Here is a 21,718-nt window from a genome sequence, read left to right as displayed (position 1 = left end):
AGATGATAAAAGCTCGCTCTGGACAACACTGATTTAATAACTAAAATAGCTCATGTTTTCAAAAAGCTCAAATTTTCATATTTTCCGGCGTGCCTTGAGCAGCTCATATTTATGAATACTAACTTAACTCGCAACTTGTGAGAAGTTTGGCCCTTACCATAGACCTCGCCTGAGCTTTTATTCCAATAGCGGGTACGCCAAATGTATTCTCATTCTTATGGCAGTTAACTGTGAAATTTGCGAGAGAAAAAACACACATTAAGTGATCAATAAGTGAGTACATGACTCAACAGTGAGATTTACTTACAATCTACATACATACCATTAAAGAAAAAAAAACATGAAAACCTTCTATTTTTAACAACAAATGAACGCTTAATAACCTTCAAATAAACAAAAACTCCAACACAAAGAATCATGAAGACGAAACAGAAGTGTCAAAATGGGAGTTGGCCGTAAAGGCCAGTATGCAGCTCTAAAGAAAAGCAAACCCTCCATATAAAAAAACGTACCAGAAATGGCTAAGAAATTTAGTTGTGTATAATTTTCTTGAGGCAGTACGCAGTTCTTAAGAAATTTGCTACGCTTTACGCTACTACGGTCTTCTAAAGTTTTTTGTGAAAAAAAGAGCCAAGGCAACCTATGCTTGCCACAGAAGTACATATATGCCCGTTCTATTATCAGATGTCAAAATTCCTTGGACACACACACGAAATAATGACAATTTTTTTTTCTTGCCCGTTTTCTTGAGAGCTGCGTACCGGCCTTAAGGTGAAAACAATTCGTCGCTCAAACAAAGAATATCGATAGTTGTAAATACATATACATATGTATGTATATACCAGTACATACAGATGTACATATGTGCTAAGGCTTACATTAAAAAAAAAAAAAACAATTGGCTAGCTTACTGTTTTTCAATGTTTTAACCAAAGCCTAGTATTTATTTACACAAGAAAGCAGGTACAAACATAAAGAAAAAAATATTGTGATTTTCCACTACGCAATGCGCAGCTATTTATTTATGTAAAATATTTGCTTTCGTTTGCAAAAAAAAAATACCGCTTATTAAAAGGGTAAACATTATTAATTATGTATGTATGTAAATATATGGAAAGTTCAAAGCTTCCTTCGGTGATAAACAAATATGTACATATATCCCTGGAAATTTTATAAAATTTGATTACTTCTATTTACATATTTTCAAGGGTAAAAAATTCCACTTATTGCGGAAGAGATACAAGCTATTAGTAACACTGTGCGATGGCCGGACGGATAGCACGGACTTCGTTAACATTTCTGAAAATATACCTATCTAGTAATAAAATACTCGGTGGATTTGCAAAGTTAGCTCGTATTTTTATAGGGTAATATTTCATGGGAAATATTTAACCCATTAGGGATTCATTGGTATAACACTTCATCGAAGGTTTCAGGGAAGATGTGAGTATATCCAACATGGGAACAGGCGGTGTCCCAAAGTCTACGACTTACGATTTTTTGATTTCTCTTCAAAACTGAAATTATCTACTAATCTATATCTAGAAAGCAGCCCCCGCAGAGAGCAGATGATGAGTGCTGCTCAAAAACAAAAATTCATGCGCTAGTGTATATCTTAATGAATAATGAATATCACTGTATTCGGCCATGGACATTTAACGCGCTACTGCCAATCTATTTACCAAAGCAAATATAATATCAATACCAACGATATGTTTAAAAAGCATCTGCTAATTTTCTATACCAATAAATAAATTTGCGTGCTAATTTTAATAAATAAAAGCAAAATGGGTTTTGTTAATTTGTGAAGATATTTTTTATTTTGTGATTATTTCGCACGTCTATGTTGATTATTATGAAGATGTTATGATGATTCATTAACAAGCATGCGTAATTAAGCAATTTTAAATGTTTCAACTTTTATGCTATGTGTAGGGAGAGTATCAGCCTCAGGGCTCAACGGAGCCCTCAGCCTTTTTTTTCGTTCTGAAGGTGTCATATCGTTCACTGCCAAGAATGGTAGAATACAAGATTGCGCCGATCAGAGAGGATTTTTGAGAATAACTTTTGTGTGACGTCACACTGGTGCAATTGCGAGAAAAAATGCCAAAACGTGAGCAAGAATGGAAGAAGAAGAAAAAATGTTGCAAGGAAAACGTAAACAAGTTGCACAAGTGTGACGTCATGCAAACCACCATTCTGTCAAATTCGTTAAGAGAGGAATAGCGGTCCGAGATCGGCGCAACCTTTGTATTCTCTCAATCGTGGTTCACTGCCTCAGTTGTGTTTTGCAAGAGTATATATCCTCAGAGCTTAGAGAGTGTTCAGGGTGGCGTTTAAAAAGCTTACAGGCCACAATCACTCTCTTTTCTTTTTTTTTTGATAAAATCATGGACAAATTAATTGATCTGCAACATGCATGCAACGAGGGTAGGTAGCTTGAGAATACCATTAAATTGAAAGCGAAGTCGTCAGAGAAAGCCTTCGGACACAAAGACTTTTGCAGGCATGTTCCGAAATTCGAAAATTTGAAATCGACTCGATTTCGATAATTTCTTCGATGGTTTTTAACCTAAAAAATTACAAGTCTCGCATTAAAATGATTTTTTTCATATCACTGCTGCTTCTTTTACAGTTTCCAGTGAGAATATTCACTCCTTTCATCAGATATAATTAAAAAATATTTGGCAAATCGACTCGATTTCAAAGTTTCGAATTTCAGAACATGCCTGTTATAAATTTCTTGCCTTTCGCGATATCGAGGGCTTTAAATATCTTTTAGGCCAATTAGACTTATATACAACATTTCTGGAGCAGGAATTGTACCGATGGAATGAGGCAGTGCTATCATCTAGCGCAGGGTTAGCAATGTTATCCACTTCTTTGGATTATGATCGTAAGCGACCAGCTAGAGGAGCTCCCGAGTTTAAACTTCTGGATGATTGCCTATGCATTTAACGTTGTAATTTCAGTAAAGGGTAAATTTCTGAAAAATTCTTATGATCTTTATAACTAAGTGGTCTTCGAACAGTGAACTCGCTGTTAATCCTTAGTAAAGCTAAACTCATCTCGTTCGCTAGGATGCCGACAACGAGTTACCTTCATTGGAATCAGTGAAGCACTTGGGACCCCGCACTCTGACTTTTGACTTTTTGCATAGCATACATATCTACTGTCGATATTGTAGATAAAACTTACACGGATGAGTCGGAGATTGATGGAAGGTCGATAGAGATGTTTTTTGTATGGTTCTTTCAACCAACCTTAAATTTAGGCTCCCAAATTACTGCGGTGTTTTCCACGTAGAGATAGCTGACATTAGTGAAGAAGCAGTCCACTGGCTGTTGATTTTCCCGACGGCACACAGTGTGGATAGCGTAAATAGGATAAAAAATAAATTGAAATTACCTTCAAAAATTCGGTTCTTGCAACCAAAGAACAGCAAAAATACATATCGTATATGTATATTTAAAACTGTTTAAAAGCTCATTGCATTCTGCTTTCAGGTCGAAAAAGGAAAAAAAAATAAAACCTTATATGTTTACCTTTGAAATTCATTAGTTAATTCTTCTAAAAAAACCAAAGTGGATTTTTGTATAGCAACTCACTTTAGCGCAAACTGCAGATAGGTTCTAATTGAATACTGTCAAATTACCGGCATGCTTCACTGCGCCTTGAAAGTATTTTTGTGTTCGTACTCTCTCCCAAAATTCTTACGGCATCATTCATTAAAAATAAAATAGCTTTATGAAGTGAGATTAAACAAAAACTCAAATTATTAGTTAAAATATTTTCAAAGGTATTTTCGACTTTCTTCTGGAAATTTAATTTATATTCTTACAACTCGAGTCTACATTTCTAGGTGCATGAAATCAATATTTACCTTATCTTATCAATTTAATTGAATTAAATTTTTCATATAGGTGGCAACCCACTTCAGAATAATTTACGACAGTAAACTTTCTTAAACCTCTTTACGGGTATTGGAAAATTGCATTTATTTTATCAGTTTAATTCAATAAAATTTTTCCAACAGGTGGCAACCGTTCCCAAAAATATTTTCCGTAGTAAACTTTTCCAAACCGCTTTACTTTGGTACCAATATTTCCATATATGATTTGTCTTACAATTTAATTAAAATTTTCAGACAGGTGGCAACCTTCCACAAATATATTTTCGGCTGTAGGCCTTCTTAAACCTCTTTGTTTCGACAGCCTTATTGAAAGATTTGCGCCCAAATTCAAGGAAAGTTGAGAAAAATCTTGCGCCAGTAAATTGCTTAACTCAAAATCAACAGGACACACACAAGAAATTACCAATATTTAATATTTATATCTATGTACATTATTACTACATATATGCAATATTTGCTCATGAGCACACCTCAACTCCTCATCACAAATAAATACATATACCTACATATAAATCATATAATAAAACAGTTTACATTACTCATTTATTTGACAGATTAATGCAACAGATACACGCAACCAAAGCAAGGAAGAAAGGCAAACGCAGAAATTAGCATCATCAACAGCATAGATATAACCAGAGCGCTCGAGTATACTCGATGATAATCCATCCAGTCAAAGCGATAGCAAAGCGAACTTCACACAAAGCTTCATATCAAAGCATCGATATTTGACCAGAGCAGCACACAACTAACACTGTGCAATAAAATTCAACCGACATTTAGCAGCAGTTAGCAGTTTGACGAGTCAGTCGCGCACATACGGACGCACACACCTCAACCACCTACATACTCGTACCTTGCTTATTACCGAACTACCGGCTTATCTACCGATTAGCATATATATATATATGTACATACATATATGCATTTTGTTTTTATGTATGTAAATACTATAAGTAAGTGTGCGAGCGCTTCAACTTTTATTGTATTCATTATTCTGTGCCTAAAAAGAGCAGACGCTCAGTAGTCAGTCGCATTGTCGCAGATTGGATTTTTTGTTCAACAAGGTTGACTTGAAAAACTCAGTTGAAGTGCGCGAATTTATCAGAACGTTGCCAGACGCGCAGCGTGAAACAACATAACTTACATAGCTGCGAAAAAAGAGAAAAAAGAAGAAGAAGAAGAATCAAAGACGAGTTAAAAGTGTGCGTCAATGGGAAAATAAATAAAAATAATAAATAAATTTTGGGTCGAAACTGGAGTGCGAGCAGACTGTAGCTCTCGTTTTGGAGTTATCGAAAATTGCCAAAAAAACGACTTTCTATCTTTTGCTGGACCACAAAAAAAAAGAGGAACGTACATATGTATACCTAAAAGCCACAATAACTCAGGCGATTTTTTTGTTTGTTTGTGTCTTGTTTTAGCACCGCAACGAAACCAAAAGTATTTTTGCATTTTATTACCAACATTTTTGCAACAGGCAAACGTGACAGAAAAGAGACAAAAGAAAATAGTGCTATAGCAAGCTGACGATGATAGTAGTAGTCAAGCATTTTGCAGCTAAAAAAAAGTGAAAATATTTCAAAACAATAATTGCAACAAATTAAAAAAACTAACAACTTAAAATAAACCGCGCTACCTCAAAACATTGTAAACCAAGAGAAATAACTAAAAAATAGCAATAAAAGTTAACTAAAAAGAAAAAACACAGACTTAGTTTACAATAGCGAAAGAAAATTGTATAACCAACCGCAGTCAGTATTATTTCGAAATAACTTAATAAGCAATAAAAATTCATTGCAAATTTGCTAAGAAATCCGTAAAGTATTTACTCGCCTACTCGTATTTGTTGTTCGCTTTAACCTTGAGTCAATCTGAATTCGCTATACAAAATATTTAGAACTTAACGAATTCCAAGAGAAAAAGTGCAATTTGTTTTGAAAAAATTAACAGCAACAAAACTAGAAGCAAACACACTAATTCACACACAACCAGCAAAATGTCTACTTCGAAGGAACAAATTTTCGCCAGTCAGGATAATGACTTGGATAAACCAAAAGGTGAGTTGGAAAAAACTAATATTTAAATATACTATATTTGAATCCAAAAATATGCAAATGGGCTTTACAGATTTTGGTGTTAGATTTTAGAGGCTAAAATCATGAATGAGACAATTTATTTATAGTATATGTTTGAAAAGGAAGATTTAAAAATTATAAAAATTTTTTTTCGGAAATACTTCATATGGAAAATATGCAAAACATACTCAACAAAAAAATCACAAAAATCAATGCGATTATTGGCTAACTCCGAAGTTGCATTTTTTACTAGAATTTAATGAGCTGAAAAACTTCATACTCAAAAAATTCTAAAAAATCTGATTAAAAGGTTTAAAATTGGCATGAAAATTCACTGAATTTTCGCGACTTTCGCACAAAGTGTATATTGTGAAAAATTTGCTGTGCCAATACTTTGTTCCGGCAGTGTACATGAGAAAACGGCCTTCGATTTTATATATTATATTCTTGAAATATTTTCATATTACATATTCATACATACATTACATATTCACAAAATTTAAAATTTTTTTTCGTAAAAAATTGTAGATACTACAAATAATTCTTTATCGCTTTAGGATTAAAAATGAACTAAGTAAATATTTTTTATTTTATTTTTTAATTTTAAAATTTTTCTAAATCGTAAATAATACTATAAATAATTTTTTGTCTCTTTAGGCATAAAAATATAAACTAAATAGACGTTTTTCATTTTATTTTAATTTGTTGAAAGCAAAAATTTTAAAAGTTCTAATTTGAAATAGTAAAACATTAACCCTTCCGAAACCTCATATTCTTAGTGAAAAATTACGTCCCAAATTTCAGCTTAGAATTAAAAACAATACAAGGAAAAAAGACAACTATTATCATTTCAAAATATTTTGTTTTTTGTAAATTTACCGAATTTTCATATAAACCTACTTCAGGAGGTTGCAACTCTGATATTTGCGAGTAAAACACTAATGAAAATATTAGCTAATTTCTGTCTGTCACTTTTGTGCTCTAATTTTCTGCCGCGAAAATAAAAAACCGGAAAAAAGCGCCAGGGTTGCCGAGTTACCGAATCAAAATTTATTAAATTAACAAGTTTGATTTAAATAACCTTATTGTTTTATTTTATGAAAAATAAATCTAATCCAAATTATCGGTTTTATCGAAGTAAACAATTAGACTATGTGTTTATATTTTTTCAACGAATCAAAATAAATTTAACATCTTCGAGACGAAGTACTCTGGTATCATTAGGGTTTAAATAAGAAATATTTCGTGCATTTCTCCTATCCGTGCAATCAAAAAAATTTTAAATAAGCTTTAAAAATCTTGTATAGAATTTGAAGAAATATAATATTATTTCACGAAGAAAATTTCAAAATATTTCAAAAACATATGTATAGGACATTAAATATTTTTTAACTGAAATAAGTCGATGAGGAAGTAAAAATTAAATATGCACACTCTTTTGAATACCCCAATTAACCCTTTGTCTACCGACTGGGACCAATGGACCCGAATGCCATTTTATTGTGTTCCCATATAAATATACGATGCTTTAGAGCTCTGTAACTCTTTCAATTGGTTATTTTCGATGGACCCACATTATCACTTATGTACATAGGGGTTCAATAGACCCGAAAGGTATGCAATGCTAGTTTTTCCGCAGTAGAAAGAGGGTTAAAAGAAAACAGGATTTTCTTTTATCGGCACACCGGTGCCCGTTTGTCGTCAAAGGTTTAAAGCTTATGAATTTTAGATTAATATTTTGGCTCAAAAAAAATAAAATTTATTTAAAAATATAAATATTTTTCATTTAAAAAGCCGTTCAAAAATTTGTTTCCAGACTCTCTACGATTTCTTTGAAATGTTGAAAGAATATTTTATTTCAAGTATCATATGCTCTTATATACATATACATACGCATATATACATATATCTGTATGTGCTTCCATAAAATTTTAAATATACATTTTTATTTTGGATTTTGGAATGTATTAAATTTTTTAAATTTGAAAAGCATTAACGTTATTTGAACTTAATTATTAGATATTGAAGGAATTTTCTATTTAAAACTCGAAAATGTTGCATTGTATTTTTTATAATTACCTACAACTTCTATCTTTTTAATAAAATCTAAAAAAACCAAGTAATTTTTAAGGAAAAAATCGGATCTTAACCAATTTAGTATAGGGTACCAACTATCCGATTAAAAAAATTATCGAAAATTTTTTTTTTTAATATTCTGATGAATTGATAAACTTCCACCTTTTTTGAAGTTGGTTAAAATTTGTTTATTTTAACCTATTGAACATTTTCAATAATATAAGTTTTATTAGCACGAAAACAATTTTTTTTACAAAATATATTACATAATATTTTTTTTATTTAACCAAATTTAAACTCTTTCTTAAATTTCACCACATTTGAAGATAAAGATTTTTTCAGGCGAAAAGTTGTACAGGGATCAGTCCATTTTGCATGTATTTATATGTAATCAAAAAATTTAAGGAATTTTTGTACTAGCACCCAAGCATCATCTCTGCTATCCCTTTAAAGAATTTTCTGAGTGCTCAGAATTAATGAGTGCGAAATTAGTATTTCTTTTGTCATAAATATGACTCTGAGACCAGACAACCAGACTGACTTATTTCCAATTCTTTTGGTGTCATAAATTCTGAGAGTTTAACAAAAGTAACAAAGTTCGCGTATAAGTAAAAATTGATTAATAATCAGAATTATAAAGAATATTTCTTTATAAGACCCAGAGACACATCATATTTCAAACTCTAATATTATTCATAACTTGGAGTCGTATTGGCGTGCCCGTCTTGGAAGTAAATCCGAATATTTACAGGGATAGGCTCAGTTGTCACTTGTGGTTGCACACCCCCTGCTGCTCAATGACTGCAGCCAAATACATACGTGCATACATACATAAATGTATTGAATTTTATATTACTCAAGCAGTTAATTACTGTCACTTCGTATATGAAATATAAACTACAAAAAATATAAAAATTAAAAAAAAAAAATTAAAATTTAACTGAGAAAATCCAGAAAAAAATAGAAGTCTGACTAACCTCACTTAAATTAAACCAATGTCAAAGCGTAAACAAATTTCCGAGATTACTGCACTTCAATGCACAGTGAAAATTTAAAATGCAAAACGACAAGTACTACAAATGGAATAGTATGCGTGAATGTGTTGTGAATTTTAAATCAAATAAATTCGTGCACTTCATGAAATACAAAAAAAATCGGCACTATTTTTCCATTGGAATTATAAAATCTACTATATTTTAAGACGTCTACCAAAATATATCGGAAAAATATTAAGATTTAAGTGAGCTGGACCGATTTGAAAATACCTCCAAAAATGTTCTTTTTTGTGAATAAAAATAGTTTCTTAAAGAATTTTTTTTGAAAAAATCCCCTCAAATGACAAAACGGTTTAAGCTTAAAATATTTACATAAAAATAATTTTAAAAAAATTAAAAAAAATTTTAACGGAATCATAATGATGATGCTGTTTTTAACATTTTTCAAAGATTGGTAAAAGAAAAACTTGAATAACTGAACCTAAACTCTTCCGATTTAGACTTAAGAGGTGTCATTGGAAAGGTATTTTTTCACCCTTTGCATTCATTTGCTAATAAACTTATTCAAAGGATGGAAGAGAAAGGTAGAAACGAACCTCATTCAAAGTTGAATTAAGATGTTTTAATATTCGAAAAAAAGATGGGACACGAATAACGTTTCTTTTGGCCAGAAATAAAAACGGTGTGAAAATACCTTTCTAAATCAGAACATTTTTGGCCCAGTTATTCAAGTTTTTCGTAAATCAATCTTTGAAAAAAGTAAAAAAACAGCATCAAAAATCTCATTCTTACGATTCCGTTGAAAAGATTTTTAAATATTTTTATGCAGATTTTTTAAGCTTATTCTAATTTGTCATCTGAGGGGACTTTTTTCAAAAAGTTCTATAAGAAACTATTTTTATTCATAAAAAACTTAATTTTTTGATGTATTTTCAAATCGGTCCAGCTCACTTAAATCTTAATATTTTTACGAAATATTTTGGTGAACGTCTTAAAATATAATAAATTTAGTAATCTTGGCGGAAAAACCGTAACTTTTTTTGGTGATGCAGTGTAATGTATATACATAAGTCGTTATTCTGAAATGTCACCTCAGTGTAGTGCAAAATGTGGGGAAGTCTAGTATCTTCGGTGGGACGATCCTTTGACCCACTTCGGTACACCTTGGGCTAGAAATAATGGGTGGTACATGTTCTAATTTGCATGCAGCACTGGCTATATTTACTCGAGGGCCATGTTGTAATCAAAAATGTTTCCTCCCTCTCTTTCGCCGGTGAGCCCACCTCAAAAAGGAACTCTTCCAAGCCAACCCAAACGCCTTGCAGTTTCTTGCAATATGTGTGTGACCCGGTTCCGATATTGGCCTAATCAAAACGTTTTCTAATCCAACCGAAAGAAAGGTGGCGTATTTAACCTGAAGCATCTCCTACTTTAAGAGGCTCATCCAGGCTGGCATCTTGTCTTGGCATATACATAGATGGCTCCAAAAACTGCAGAAAAAATAGAGGAAGGAATCTTCAGACTTATAACCAAGGTAAACTTCTTTGGGAGAATATCCGCGCGTATTTCCAGCGAACGTCTTCGCATTAGTCCGTGTGCGTAGTTAGGTTCCCAGTCCTAAGTGATAGCCCGGCGGCGTTTATAGGCGGTTCCACCATGAGTAATCAAATCATACTTAGTTCTTGATTGTTTTGAGATACTTAACTACATATATGTCTTGTTAGTTACAAGAGAAAATACATATATAAATGGCATGGAAGGCAGTCTTGCAGGAGAGGTAGCTACAAAAACATATTATGGAAAGTTAGTTGGCTAAGCTCATTAGGGTAGCGTCAGGCGAAGAGCTTACATGGAGGTATAATGTAGAGTTATTCTAACATCTAATCAGCCGACCAAAAAAGAATTTAGACTGCCACTGCAGGACACTGCAGACTCGGAGGACATCAGCATAAGCTGGAGATATGGTCGAATAATCTCTATCGCATTTGCCATTTAGCCAAGCGGACACTCTCGAATATTCTCGTTGAGTATGACGCCGTCTGTAGACAAAAGTAAAGGCGCAGTTAGTCAACGACGTAGCCTAAACGTAGATTGACGTAGTGGTCTACTTTATTGCACTATTTTTCGAAGGCAAACATATCGTGCTCTATTCAAAACTCATTTTACTGGAACCCTGATTCTTTAGATAAAAATAAAAAGAGACAGGTATGTAATTATTTAACACTATGATTGTTCGCAAAAAAAAAATCAAAAAATCAACGCCCGTTTTTATAAATGGCAATTGTTAAATGAAAGAAAAAACACAAAAGAGCGGAGGCAAAAAAATAATTAAATCAGTGGAAATTTCTGGCAGCACATTGTTGGTTATATGTCCTAAAATTCAATGGGCTATAAAACTGTATACCCAAAAATGTTATAAAAATTCAGAGTAGAAAATTCAAAATTTTGGCGAAATTTTTTTGACTTCTCCTAATTGTGGTATATAGCTTGAATTTTTGATTTTTATGATTTTGGTTAAAACGCACACAATATTATACAAAAAATAACAAAAAAGTTTTTAATTGAAAAACATTTTTAATATAACAAAAATCAGCAAGCGGTTTTTTCACTGTATTTGTCTATAATACTTAACTCCAATTGAAGTTTTTTCAACTGATGAAGTTTCGTTGTTGTTGGTTAGTTTCATTATTTTCGCTTTTGGTTGAAGGAAACCGAGAATATGTCATTAGCATGATCTCAAATACTATGTCATTAGTTAAATAAAAATATAATATATACAATAATAAAAAATGTGTATTCTTATTGAAATAACTCGAAAAATAGAAAAAATCTATAGTTATTATTAAAATAACTAAAAAAGGTTATAGGTAGATATTTTCTTGATTTGGTAGAATTTTTGCAAGTACTATAAGTACTTTGTGTCGTCAGTGGCAACCCTGTTGTCAGACCTAATCCCACAGAAATGCTGCTAGAATATTTAGATACGTTCTGGCATCAAAAAGAAAATTAAATATGGCTTATGTGTTTTTCGCGGTTAGCGCTCGAAATAAACCTCTATCGATCTATTTATTTATTAAGTTGCTTATCAATTAAAAAATATATATATATATTCTTTCACAAAGGAAGCAAGCAAAATAGGATTCAAAAGTAACCGTATCCACTAAATGCATTTTTCAGATTATACTTGAAAGGCTTTTTTCGAATTTTTGTGCTATAATATTATTTTTTTTTTTAATTTAACGACATTTAAAAATAATTTCAATGAGTTTAAGCTTAAGAAATATATATAAAAATTAATTAACAATGAAAAAATGTTATTAGGTAATCAACTGAAGTGCTAAATGATGGATGATTTTATCGCTGGCATTGAGAGTAAAACAATTTTTTATCACTTTTTTTTGTCAACTTTTTTCCGGACTACGATTACTTGCATGCCGGCATTATTATGTCAACGACTACACAAATAACACATTTTTGGATGATTAATTAAATGATTTTTTTTTATTTGCACTTTTTATTTAATTCACCGTAGCAAGCGCCATTGTGTGTGTTATTGCCGCGAGTGTTTTTACTTTTTTTTTTTGCTGAGCGTTTTTTATTATTTTCTTTCGCATCAACCTGCTAACAATTGCTAATTGCACGCACGCAGCGCCTAAACAGTCGACGAGCTTCGCTGAAAAGCAATTTCGCAAATTTACATTTATTTATTTGCCAAAAAAATGTGTATCAGCTGTCAGTGATTACGCGCAAAAAAAAAAAGCTGCTGCTACGCTACAACAATCACTGCTTCCACTTTTCTTCTATTAAAATGAATCAAAAGCAATGAAGCTTCGCATAATAAATAACTTCCGTTTTGAATTTGAGTTGACAACTCGACGTGCTGTGTCACTTAACGAAAATAAAGCGACGCGTAAAGAATAGCAAATTTAAAAAGTAAAAAAAAAAAAAACACTAAAAAGAATTAGCAAGCAAACAAAAGTTGAAAGTGTATACACAAAGCGCTAACTACGCAGCGGAATGATAGTCACTAGCTTAGCACTTTGATATTAGAACAGTAAATAAATTGCATAAATTGCTTTGTTTGAAGATTCTTGCCGGAAATTTTTTTGGTGGTTTTTAGTTTGGGGTGGAAAGATTACTTCAAGTATTTCAATTTTGTACTTCACTTTTTTTTTGTGTTTAAATATTTGTATTTTATTTTACTTTTATTTACTGCGCTCTTTTTTTTATGTACTTTGCATGCCGTGGCGTATGAGTAACCCGCCTGAGCGCAAATTAGCACAACATTAACACGCCAATCAACTGAAGCAATGTCACAATTTTGTGCTTTGTTTGATTTGTTTTGTGTGTGTTTTTTTTGCAACATTTTTGCTTTTTAGCAGCTACTGTTAGCAGTTATTTTTATTTTGGAATCTCTTTTTTTTCGAAAACGTTACGATTTGCACGCTGTCAAACAAACCAAGCTCATTATTCAATCAAAGCCTGTGGCATTCATACTCACCAGACACTTAATTCACTCGTTGAAGTTGATTTACTCATGTACATATATTTATGTATACATATTTACACGCGCGTATGCCACTAAGGAATGTGCGTTAATTTTGGGCGTTGGTCATGCACGCGCGGATAAAAATAGATTAAAAAAATATTACGACAATATTTGACAACTATTTTCAAAATCTATAGAGTCTATTACAATTTTTTTTTTTTAATTTTTTACAAAACTAAAATGAAAAAAATAAGGTTTTTTGAATTTTAATGTGAATACTTTTTTGCTAGTTTCATTCCCATTTCTGACCATTGTGAACACCGTCCGTAATTTCAACTCAACTAAACCTTCACCCTATCATTTTGTTCCGCTGGTGTCATTAGCCAGAAGTCAATGAGGTCTTCCTTGCCTTCAGCTTTTGAGAAGTGTTTACATTCTGTGGATACATACTAGTAGTTCGCTCCGAGTTACGTAGTAGTTCCACTCTGGTTTTCCAGTCGACCAGCTGTAGTAGCCAACTACCTTCCACTGTTCATCAATTACCAGGGACATATAGCCTCCTATCGCATAGCCACTATAATCCGTATCCAAATAAACCTTTCACCTGGAGCCAGATACACTGGCATTGGTGAGGTACATAGCCTTAACTTCAGAGATTGGAAAACCTGCTTCTCGTTCCCCTTGAAGGCTCTATTTATTAGCAACGCTGGCAAAATTCGGAAGAAATCGACGATAGTGAATGCAAATTGTGTCTTTAGTAGTTCCCCTCCTTCTTGAACAATAAGCTCTTTTTAGGACTTCATTTTAGACCACTGTCTTCTCCTAACTTTCCTCCACCTGCCAGTAGTCAGTTTTCAGATCGAGTGTTGTTGCATGTCAGTCAACAAGCTCAGAGTATCATCATCTTGAAAAATTTTACATTTTTCTTAAGCGTCTATTAAAAAGGCATCTTAAACAACACCCGCAGCTAGTCAATAGTTAAAATATTCGGAACCCATTGAAGTATTGCTTTAAAGAGAAAAAGGCTTATGTCGAGTTAAGTTGTTTTAATAAAATGCTGCAGAAATATATTTAATATTCTTGCACTATTCAGCAAAAAGCAACCTTCTTAGCACTTTAACCAATCATTTGCTCATTTCGGTGAATATAAAATAAAAAAGATTGCACAATTTTTAAACCAGAAAATCTCAAATTTTCGGAGCCAATTTAAGCAATTTAAAAACGTTCTATCAATAAATCAACGAATCATAAGGTACGAATGCCGCAAAAACACATTAATTATAGTCCATCTTCATCTTGCTGCTTCTGTTTGTGGCATAAACTGTCTGCTGCCGGACTTATTGTCGTCCCCCTGATTGCTGCGCAGCGATCGCATGCCAAAATTGCATGCAATTTCAGTGTCAATGTGAATGTCAGCGCGGGCAGCAGAGCGTCACCCATACATTTCTGTTTGTAATTTCACAAGTGAAAGCATATACCGTATGCGCTTCTTGTGCTGCGGAGCGAAACACATCCTTCTGACATTTGAATGCGATTTATGATAAAATGAGGAATAAAAAAAAATTATTGCGAAAAATAAAAATCTGCAAACTTAAAGTGTGATTCTTTGAATTTGCTTATTCACACTACAAAGTGTATTTTTCAAGCGATTTTTGACAAGTGAGTAATGACTTGAAGTGATTAAGTGAAAGCGAGTGTCAATAATCGAATGGGAAAATCATAAAACATTATGAATAAATCACTTCTTGTGGTATAATTAATGCATGGCGGTGCAAAAGTCAAGCCATGGAGAATTTCGCAGAAAAATTACTTAACCTGTACTTATTACGCTTTTCAACAATTAGCAAGAATTGAAGTATGATTAATTGAAAAGTGAAGAGTTATAAGCAATTAAATTATGACAAGTAAGAATACTTATGCCGAAACAGATATCGAAAAGTAAAAGTTTAAAAAGTGGTAAAAATATTTGCCATACTTTTTTTAAGATTCTTTTTTTTACTTTCTTTATGAATGATTTATAATTTTCGTTTGCTTTTAAATAACAAACTTTCAATTAGTATGCGAAAGTGTTGGTAAGGGGGGCCAAAGAAGTCGGGAGAAATGATAAACGATCCTACGGTCACTAGGTCTAAAGAATATAAGGCTTAGAGGGGCTTAGGGTTTCCACATTAAAAAGTTCAAAACTTCTTTTAATATTGAAATTTGTATCAAATAGAAATTATTGAAGGTACACTTACATGTAGAGAATATTTTTGGAATACGGTTGCCATTTATCTAAAAAACAAAAAGAAAATATATATGTAGGTATGTATGTTAAGTAAAAAATTACCACAAAATGAGCATATAAGTTAAAATACATACATATTCAAGAACGATTTACTTTAAAAATATGTTCATAACGGATTATTTAAATAATCTCAAAAAGTATTTTATGTATTTGCCAAACGAGTGTAGATTAAATAATACTTTTTAAATAAGTAAAGAAATTAAATTTTTAAATAAATTAAAATGGTTTTTATGAAATATTTAAGTTAAAAAATACTGTAATATTGACATCACAGTTAAAGTGTTAGAAAAGCTTTACAACAATTGTGCTTTTGAGCAGGGTTGCCACCCATAAATGCTACTAAATTTAGTTAAAGAAATTACAAGGCACAATACTCAAATGTTTTCCATTTAGATGCCTTTCAAAAAGGTTTTAGCAAAAAATATTTAATTATATTATATTATTATATTATTATATTTATTAATTTAAGTTTGAAGATGGAACTAAAGGTAGTATAATGACAAGGGTTTTTCTATCGGACACCTTTGCAATGCTTAAAGCAGCAGACTGTAGAATTGGCGAAAAGAGGCGGGGACATCAAATCTGTATGCGCATTGGCGGCTAAATTGCTCAAAATTCTTTTGAAACCGTGATCATCGTGGAGCTCAAGGCAATGAACTGTTAGATGAATTCGCAAATTGCGGTTCTTTGGAGCGCCCAGTTCGAGAGCGTAGCATTGCAGGAATTGTATAATTGCTATAATTGCATGAATAAGCTTCATGAGAGCAGCTGATTTAATAGTGACACCTGCAAAGCAACCAAGTGTCTCAAAACAATGTGGTTGCAAAAACCCTTCTCAGACAGAGAGGAAGTGAGCTAATTTAGGACTAAGTGGAAAATCGACCTATCTCGGCAGGCAGTTCGAACACGCCCCAATTCAGAAAACTTTTAAAGGATCCGGATATTCTGTTAATATCATAGCAGGGTATCCGAATATTAACCGAGTATTACCCGAATAACAAAAGACAACGGATATTCGAATTTTATTTGTGTACACGAATAGCCGAACGCCTATCCGGATATTCTAAAAGTATGTTCGCATACTATGAAGAAAACTATAATTTCCAATCAGCTGATGAATTTGATTCTGTAGCTGAGTAGTTTTAGATCTCGACACTTAACAAACGCTTGTTTCCTGGCCACCAAAAAACTAAAAAAAAAAGTTTCGTAGGGACTGCGCCCCTCGTGTCGGTTGGGCGGGACTAGTGGGTAAAAAACCGTTGGGATTAGTTAATCAATTAATTAATATGTCCATTTTTGTTTACTTTTTCTTTTGGCATTTCTTCTCTTCTTCGCAAAAATAATCGATAATACTAGGTTGGACACCGAAAAGATATCGGTTTAATTTGAAATTATTTTATAGTTACAGATAAACGAGGGACAAATTTTGTATGCCTAATATCTTTTTCTAATTACAGATAAGGGAGTTAAGCTCGAAAATGAGGATAATCTTCTTATATGTAAACCTAGTACATATTAACTATATACGGATAGTCCCACCCAAGGTGAATTCATACAAGGTGATAGCGGTAGCAGAAAAACAAAAAAACTACACTAACAAATTATACCGAAACTAAGAATCAGAACACAAAAAATTTACAACAAACATATCGTTTTGACAATCAGCACAATTCGCCATGAAATCGGCTGCTCCGATAACACTACTTTATATGAATTTTCCTGGGTCCCAGCCCTACTCGGCAGGCTATTTTACATACTGTAACTGACCAATTAATTTGATTCTCTACAAATATTTGTATTGCAGCATATTCTAAATAGCTGTAAATCAAATTGACTAGACAAAGAAATGCCTGTGCTAATGAATAATTTGCTCATTTGATTAATCTAAAAATAGACATCATTCATTGCTTCATCTAGTCGAATACAGCGAACATTGAAAAAGCGCAAAAAATGCATAAGCAATTGGCCAATTTAGTGGTCAAATGGTTTTGCACATAGCCAACTAAATAGCAGCGCGCAAGCAAAGTCATTGACTGACTTGCGATAAAACTAGTGTCTTTGACGGCTTGAACAAAAAAAAAAAAACATTTAAAAATTACACATGCAGCGAAACACAGCTGATAGCCCAACTTGACGCTTTTACTTCATGTTGACCTTAAATGGGTTGTTGCTGTCAGTTGGCAATACGTAAATGCAAAGCAACAGCGTCAAGGTGCAATCGCAGCGCGGACAAAGGAAAACGCAGAAACAAACTACTACTTGTAACTAGTTCAGCAGAGAGCTGTGACTTCGCTCGATATGGAACATTGCACTTTAGTGAACTGGCGCAAAGTCAGCTGTGCAGAAAGAGCGCAAACAAGGCAACAGCAGTCGTAGTAAACAAAGCACGAGGAGCGAAGAGTATTCATAGTACATACATATGTACTACCTGCTCGTTGCATTTTGCCGGTAACCGGTTTGCTGCTGTTGCACCGTCCCGTCGTGACGGCCAAAGGCATGAAATTTGCATTTTATTAGCGATGCAAATGACTGTTTGTGTTTGTACTACTGTGTGAGTGCGTAATGCGATTTACACATATGCACCTTAGCTTCTTGCAGTTGTAATATACATACATATATATTTTTTTTAAGCTGCACTTTTAGCCTGGTTTATGGGCGACAACTCGCACACGCGCTTTGTGTCGTTTTTGCACAGCTGTTTTTCTATTTATTTTTCATTTACATTTTTATCAGTTTACATTTCGCGTTTCTTACAATGGAATGCGTCAACTTTGTGCAGCTGTAAAAGCTTTTGCTTTATTTTTTTTTTTTTTTTGTAGCGTCATACGATATGCGAAAATATGTATTGAGATCTGAAAAGTTGTGCACACATAGGATATGATATGACCATGCCAATAAGGTTTGTTTATATATGATTGTACTTACATATATACATATAGGTATTTGCGACTTTTATGCCTTAACTTACCGCCGCCACCACCGCAAAAAAATGGTGTCAAGTGCAAGTTGCAGCATTGCCACATTGTTAAATGCATATTGTTGCATATGCAAGTATATATGTATGTATGTATGTTCGTTCGCTGACGCGCGTAAATATATAGCGGGGTTATTAATTTTTATACTTTTTAACTTCTCAGCAGTTTGTTTTAAGCCACTTCTTGTTTTTTTTTTTGCTCACTGTTGAAAGTTGTCGGAAATGATTTTTCATTGCTAATTGAATGTTTCTACTTCAGTTTAATGGGCGTTATCTTACATGCGTACATGCAATTGACATAAACTTTAATTAACCTAATTAAAGTGGCGTTAAAAATGAATTTTATTCAGGTATTTAAATACTGGTTTTATTAATAATATTTTTAGACTTTTAATATTCACTTTTTTAGCTACATTAAACCACTGCGCTTTGCGCGTGATAACAAAAACGATTCGTAGGAATACTGGGATTAATTAAGCAAAAACGCAGAAAATTTTTAAGTGTGACCCCTCAGTGCAGCCAAGTCCTAAAGAAATATACACAATTTTTTTAGTTTTTTGGATAAACATTTTTTCCCTAAAAAAAAGTAATTGAAACGGCAGTGGCTGCATATTAAACCTTTTCGGACCGTAAACCCAAAATAAAAATATACACAACGAAATGAGAACTTTTGAAATCGGTAAACAAATCTTTATTTTTTCTTAAAAAAAGGAAACAGAAAAGTAATTTCTTCGAATTTAATTTCCACAAAATGTTTCTCCCACAAAAGGGTTGGGCACTGTTTGGATAATTTTTTGTGCTTTTAGTAAAAATATTTTTCTTAAGAAATTATTTTTTTACTAATAAAATAATTTTTCTATAGATGTTCTAAGAAATAATCATCAGAATTTGTTTTCTAAAAATTTCACTTTTTTCCTAATTTGGCCATATAGGTCAAATATGCAATATGGATGATACCGTCTACTTTAAGGAGATGTTCACTTATTAGTGAATTAGTTAGTTTTCCGAAAAATTAATATTCTTATTCCAACACGCTTGTCTTCAATAAAAAAACTTAATTCCGCATTAAGCTCCTGAATAGTACTCAAACTACTACTTAACGCAATCTTTCGTTACAATCAGCCTGCAGCCAATTCATCACCTGCAGAATAATTGAAACACCCTCACAGTGATTCATACGGTAAATATATCACAACATGTAATTACACAAATTTCAATTAACACTTAAATACCCACATACATACACATATGCAGATATCTAAATTTACGTTTGTTTATCAAAATAAATGTCTAGTAGTTTATTTGTCTCAACCATTTAGTTTGCAATGAAAAAGCGCTTAAGCTTACATATTTACATATTGTATAGTATCTATTTTGATACAAATCAATGCACTTGAATAACATAGGCACATACATTCATACGTATGTACGTAAAAGACGAAATGCGCTTTGCGCAATAAATTTAATCAGCAATTATTTGCAATTACCAAAAGCTATTGTCGCTAGCTGATTTGTGTAGGTTGCTCAATTAAAATATTTGTATGCACATCTCGCACACAAACATGCTAATAAATACATTAGATGTGCATATAGCTGTACATATGTACATACATATATATGCCACAGCTATACTGAAGCGCATAAAATTTAAAAGCATATATATTTACACTCTAATAAAACACTAATAAATAAACAGAGGAAATGACGGATTAAAATCTGTTTTTGGCATTGAAAACAGTTCTTAACGAAAAAAAAAACTTAATTAAACATCAAAGTGCAATTTTGACGCCAATTTATATTTGATTACAGTTAGTTCCTTTGCCTACAAGGATTAGAAATGATTTTTGTATTAGCAGATTCTTGCTAAGTAGCAAGGAAGGGCTGAAAGTTTTGATATCATGAGTAAATCAAAGTGTGGCATATAATATGGCTAACGAGCAGTGTGAAAATCTTATTATAGTAACTAAACTGAAATGGGGCTTAAGATCGACCATGCCATTTAAAATTCCGTATGCAGACAGAGTTTTCGCGGTGCTTCTGTAGAAATAAGGCTTATCGACATATTTAAGTGCTATCTGAGATTTGATTATGTTCCGAAGATGTGGCAGCAGCAAAGGTCGCCTTCATACCGAAACCAGTTAAAAGCATCCACTTGCACCGTTAGCATATACCAGGGGTGGACAAGGCCGAGGCCGAAAAGAGCCACATGTAAACTCTAAATGCTACAAAGAGCCACAAAAAACAACAAAAACGGACATTTTATTTTTAAATAAAATTATTTTTAGAAATGAAAAACATTAATTTTATTATTATTCTAATGTACGTAAGATAGATATTAAAGAAAATTCAAAAGATCCCTTTGGCCAAATTTTCAAAATCTGGTTTTACGTCAGTTAAAGCCGTTCGAAACAGTTCTGTTAAATGTTGGTTAGTCAATTGTGAACGGTATTTTGACTTTACGAATTTCATTGTAGAGTACAAAGACTCACAGTTATACACAGTTATTTATTTAGTGACCGTCCAGCTTTCGTAAGTTTTCAGCTACCTTGGCTCTGCTTTTTTCTCTTCACAGAAGGAAATTGCAAATCGGAAAATTATCAGATTGTGAAAGTTCGTTAAAATGTTCATTATGACCAAGTTTTACGCCTAGGTCAACGCGTTTTTTAAGAACACTAATGATCTGCTCGGTCCAGGGTTCGACTCCTGGTCCGGGCAAAATAAAAAAAATGTATTCTTATAATGTACTATGTATTCAAGGGATATCAGGAAATTCCGAATTGAATTTTTTCCTTTCAAAATTACTTTAAGGAATCAAAATTTTACTTTGCAATTGCTCTACACTTAACAGGAAAAAAATTTAAAAAAACAAGTAAGAGCAGCGCTGTCTTCGGCTATGCCGAAGGCTT

At 32.7% G+C, this 21,718-nt stretch overlaps 2 protein-coding genes across 2 annotated transcripts in view; one reads left to right on the top strand and one right to left on the bottom strand.

Moving 5' to 3' along the window:
• Positions 1-4,771, bottom strand: part of LOC118744784 (cilia- and flagella-associated protein 161) — a 58,081-nt gene extending 53,310 nt beyond the window's left edge. The window contains 1 exon segment of the mRNA XM_036478105.1: positions 4,453-4,771. Coding sequence (XP_036333998.1) covers positions 4,453-4,456 — 4 coding nt within the window. The 5' untranslated portion in view covers positions 4,457-4,771.
• A 70-nt stretch (positions 4,772-4,841) lies between these two features.
• The window catches only part of LOC118744782 (putative inorganic phosphate cotransporter), a 51,302-nt gene continuing 34,425 nt past the window's right edge, over positions 4,842-21,718 (top strand). The window contains exon 1 of the mRNA XM_036478096.1: positions 4,842-5,973. Within this exon, the coding sequence (XP_036333989.1) occupies positions 5,913-5,973 (61 nt within the window). The 5' untranslated portion in view covers positions 4,842-5,912. The remainder of the gene's footprint in view (positions 5,974-21,718) is intronic.

Source organism: Rhagoletis pomonella, unplaced genomic scaffold (genome assembly GCF_013731165.1).
Source record: "Rhagoletis pomonella isolate Grant_MI unplaced genomic scaffold, Rhpom_1.0 Rhpom_scaffold_00008, whole genome shotgun sequence".
In the NCBI taxonomy this organism is placed as follows: Eukaryota; Metazoa; Arthropoda; class Insecta; order Diptera; family Tephritidae; genus Rhagoletis; species Rhagoletis pomonella.
The sequence above is the reverse complement of the archived record's forward strand: the minus strand, read 5'-3'. Positions and strand labels throughout refer to the sequence as shown.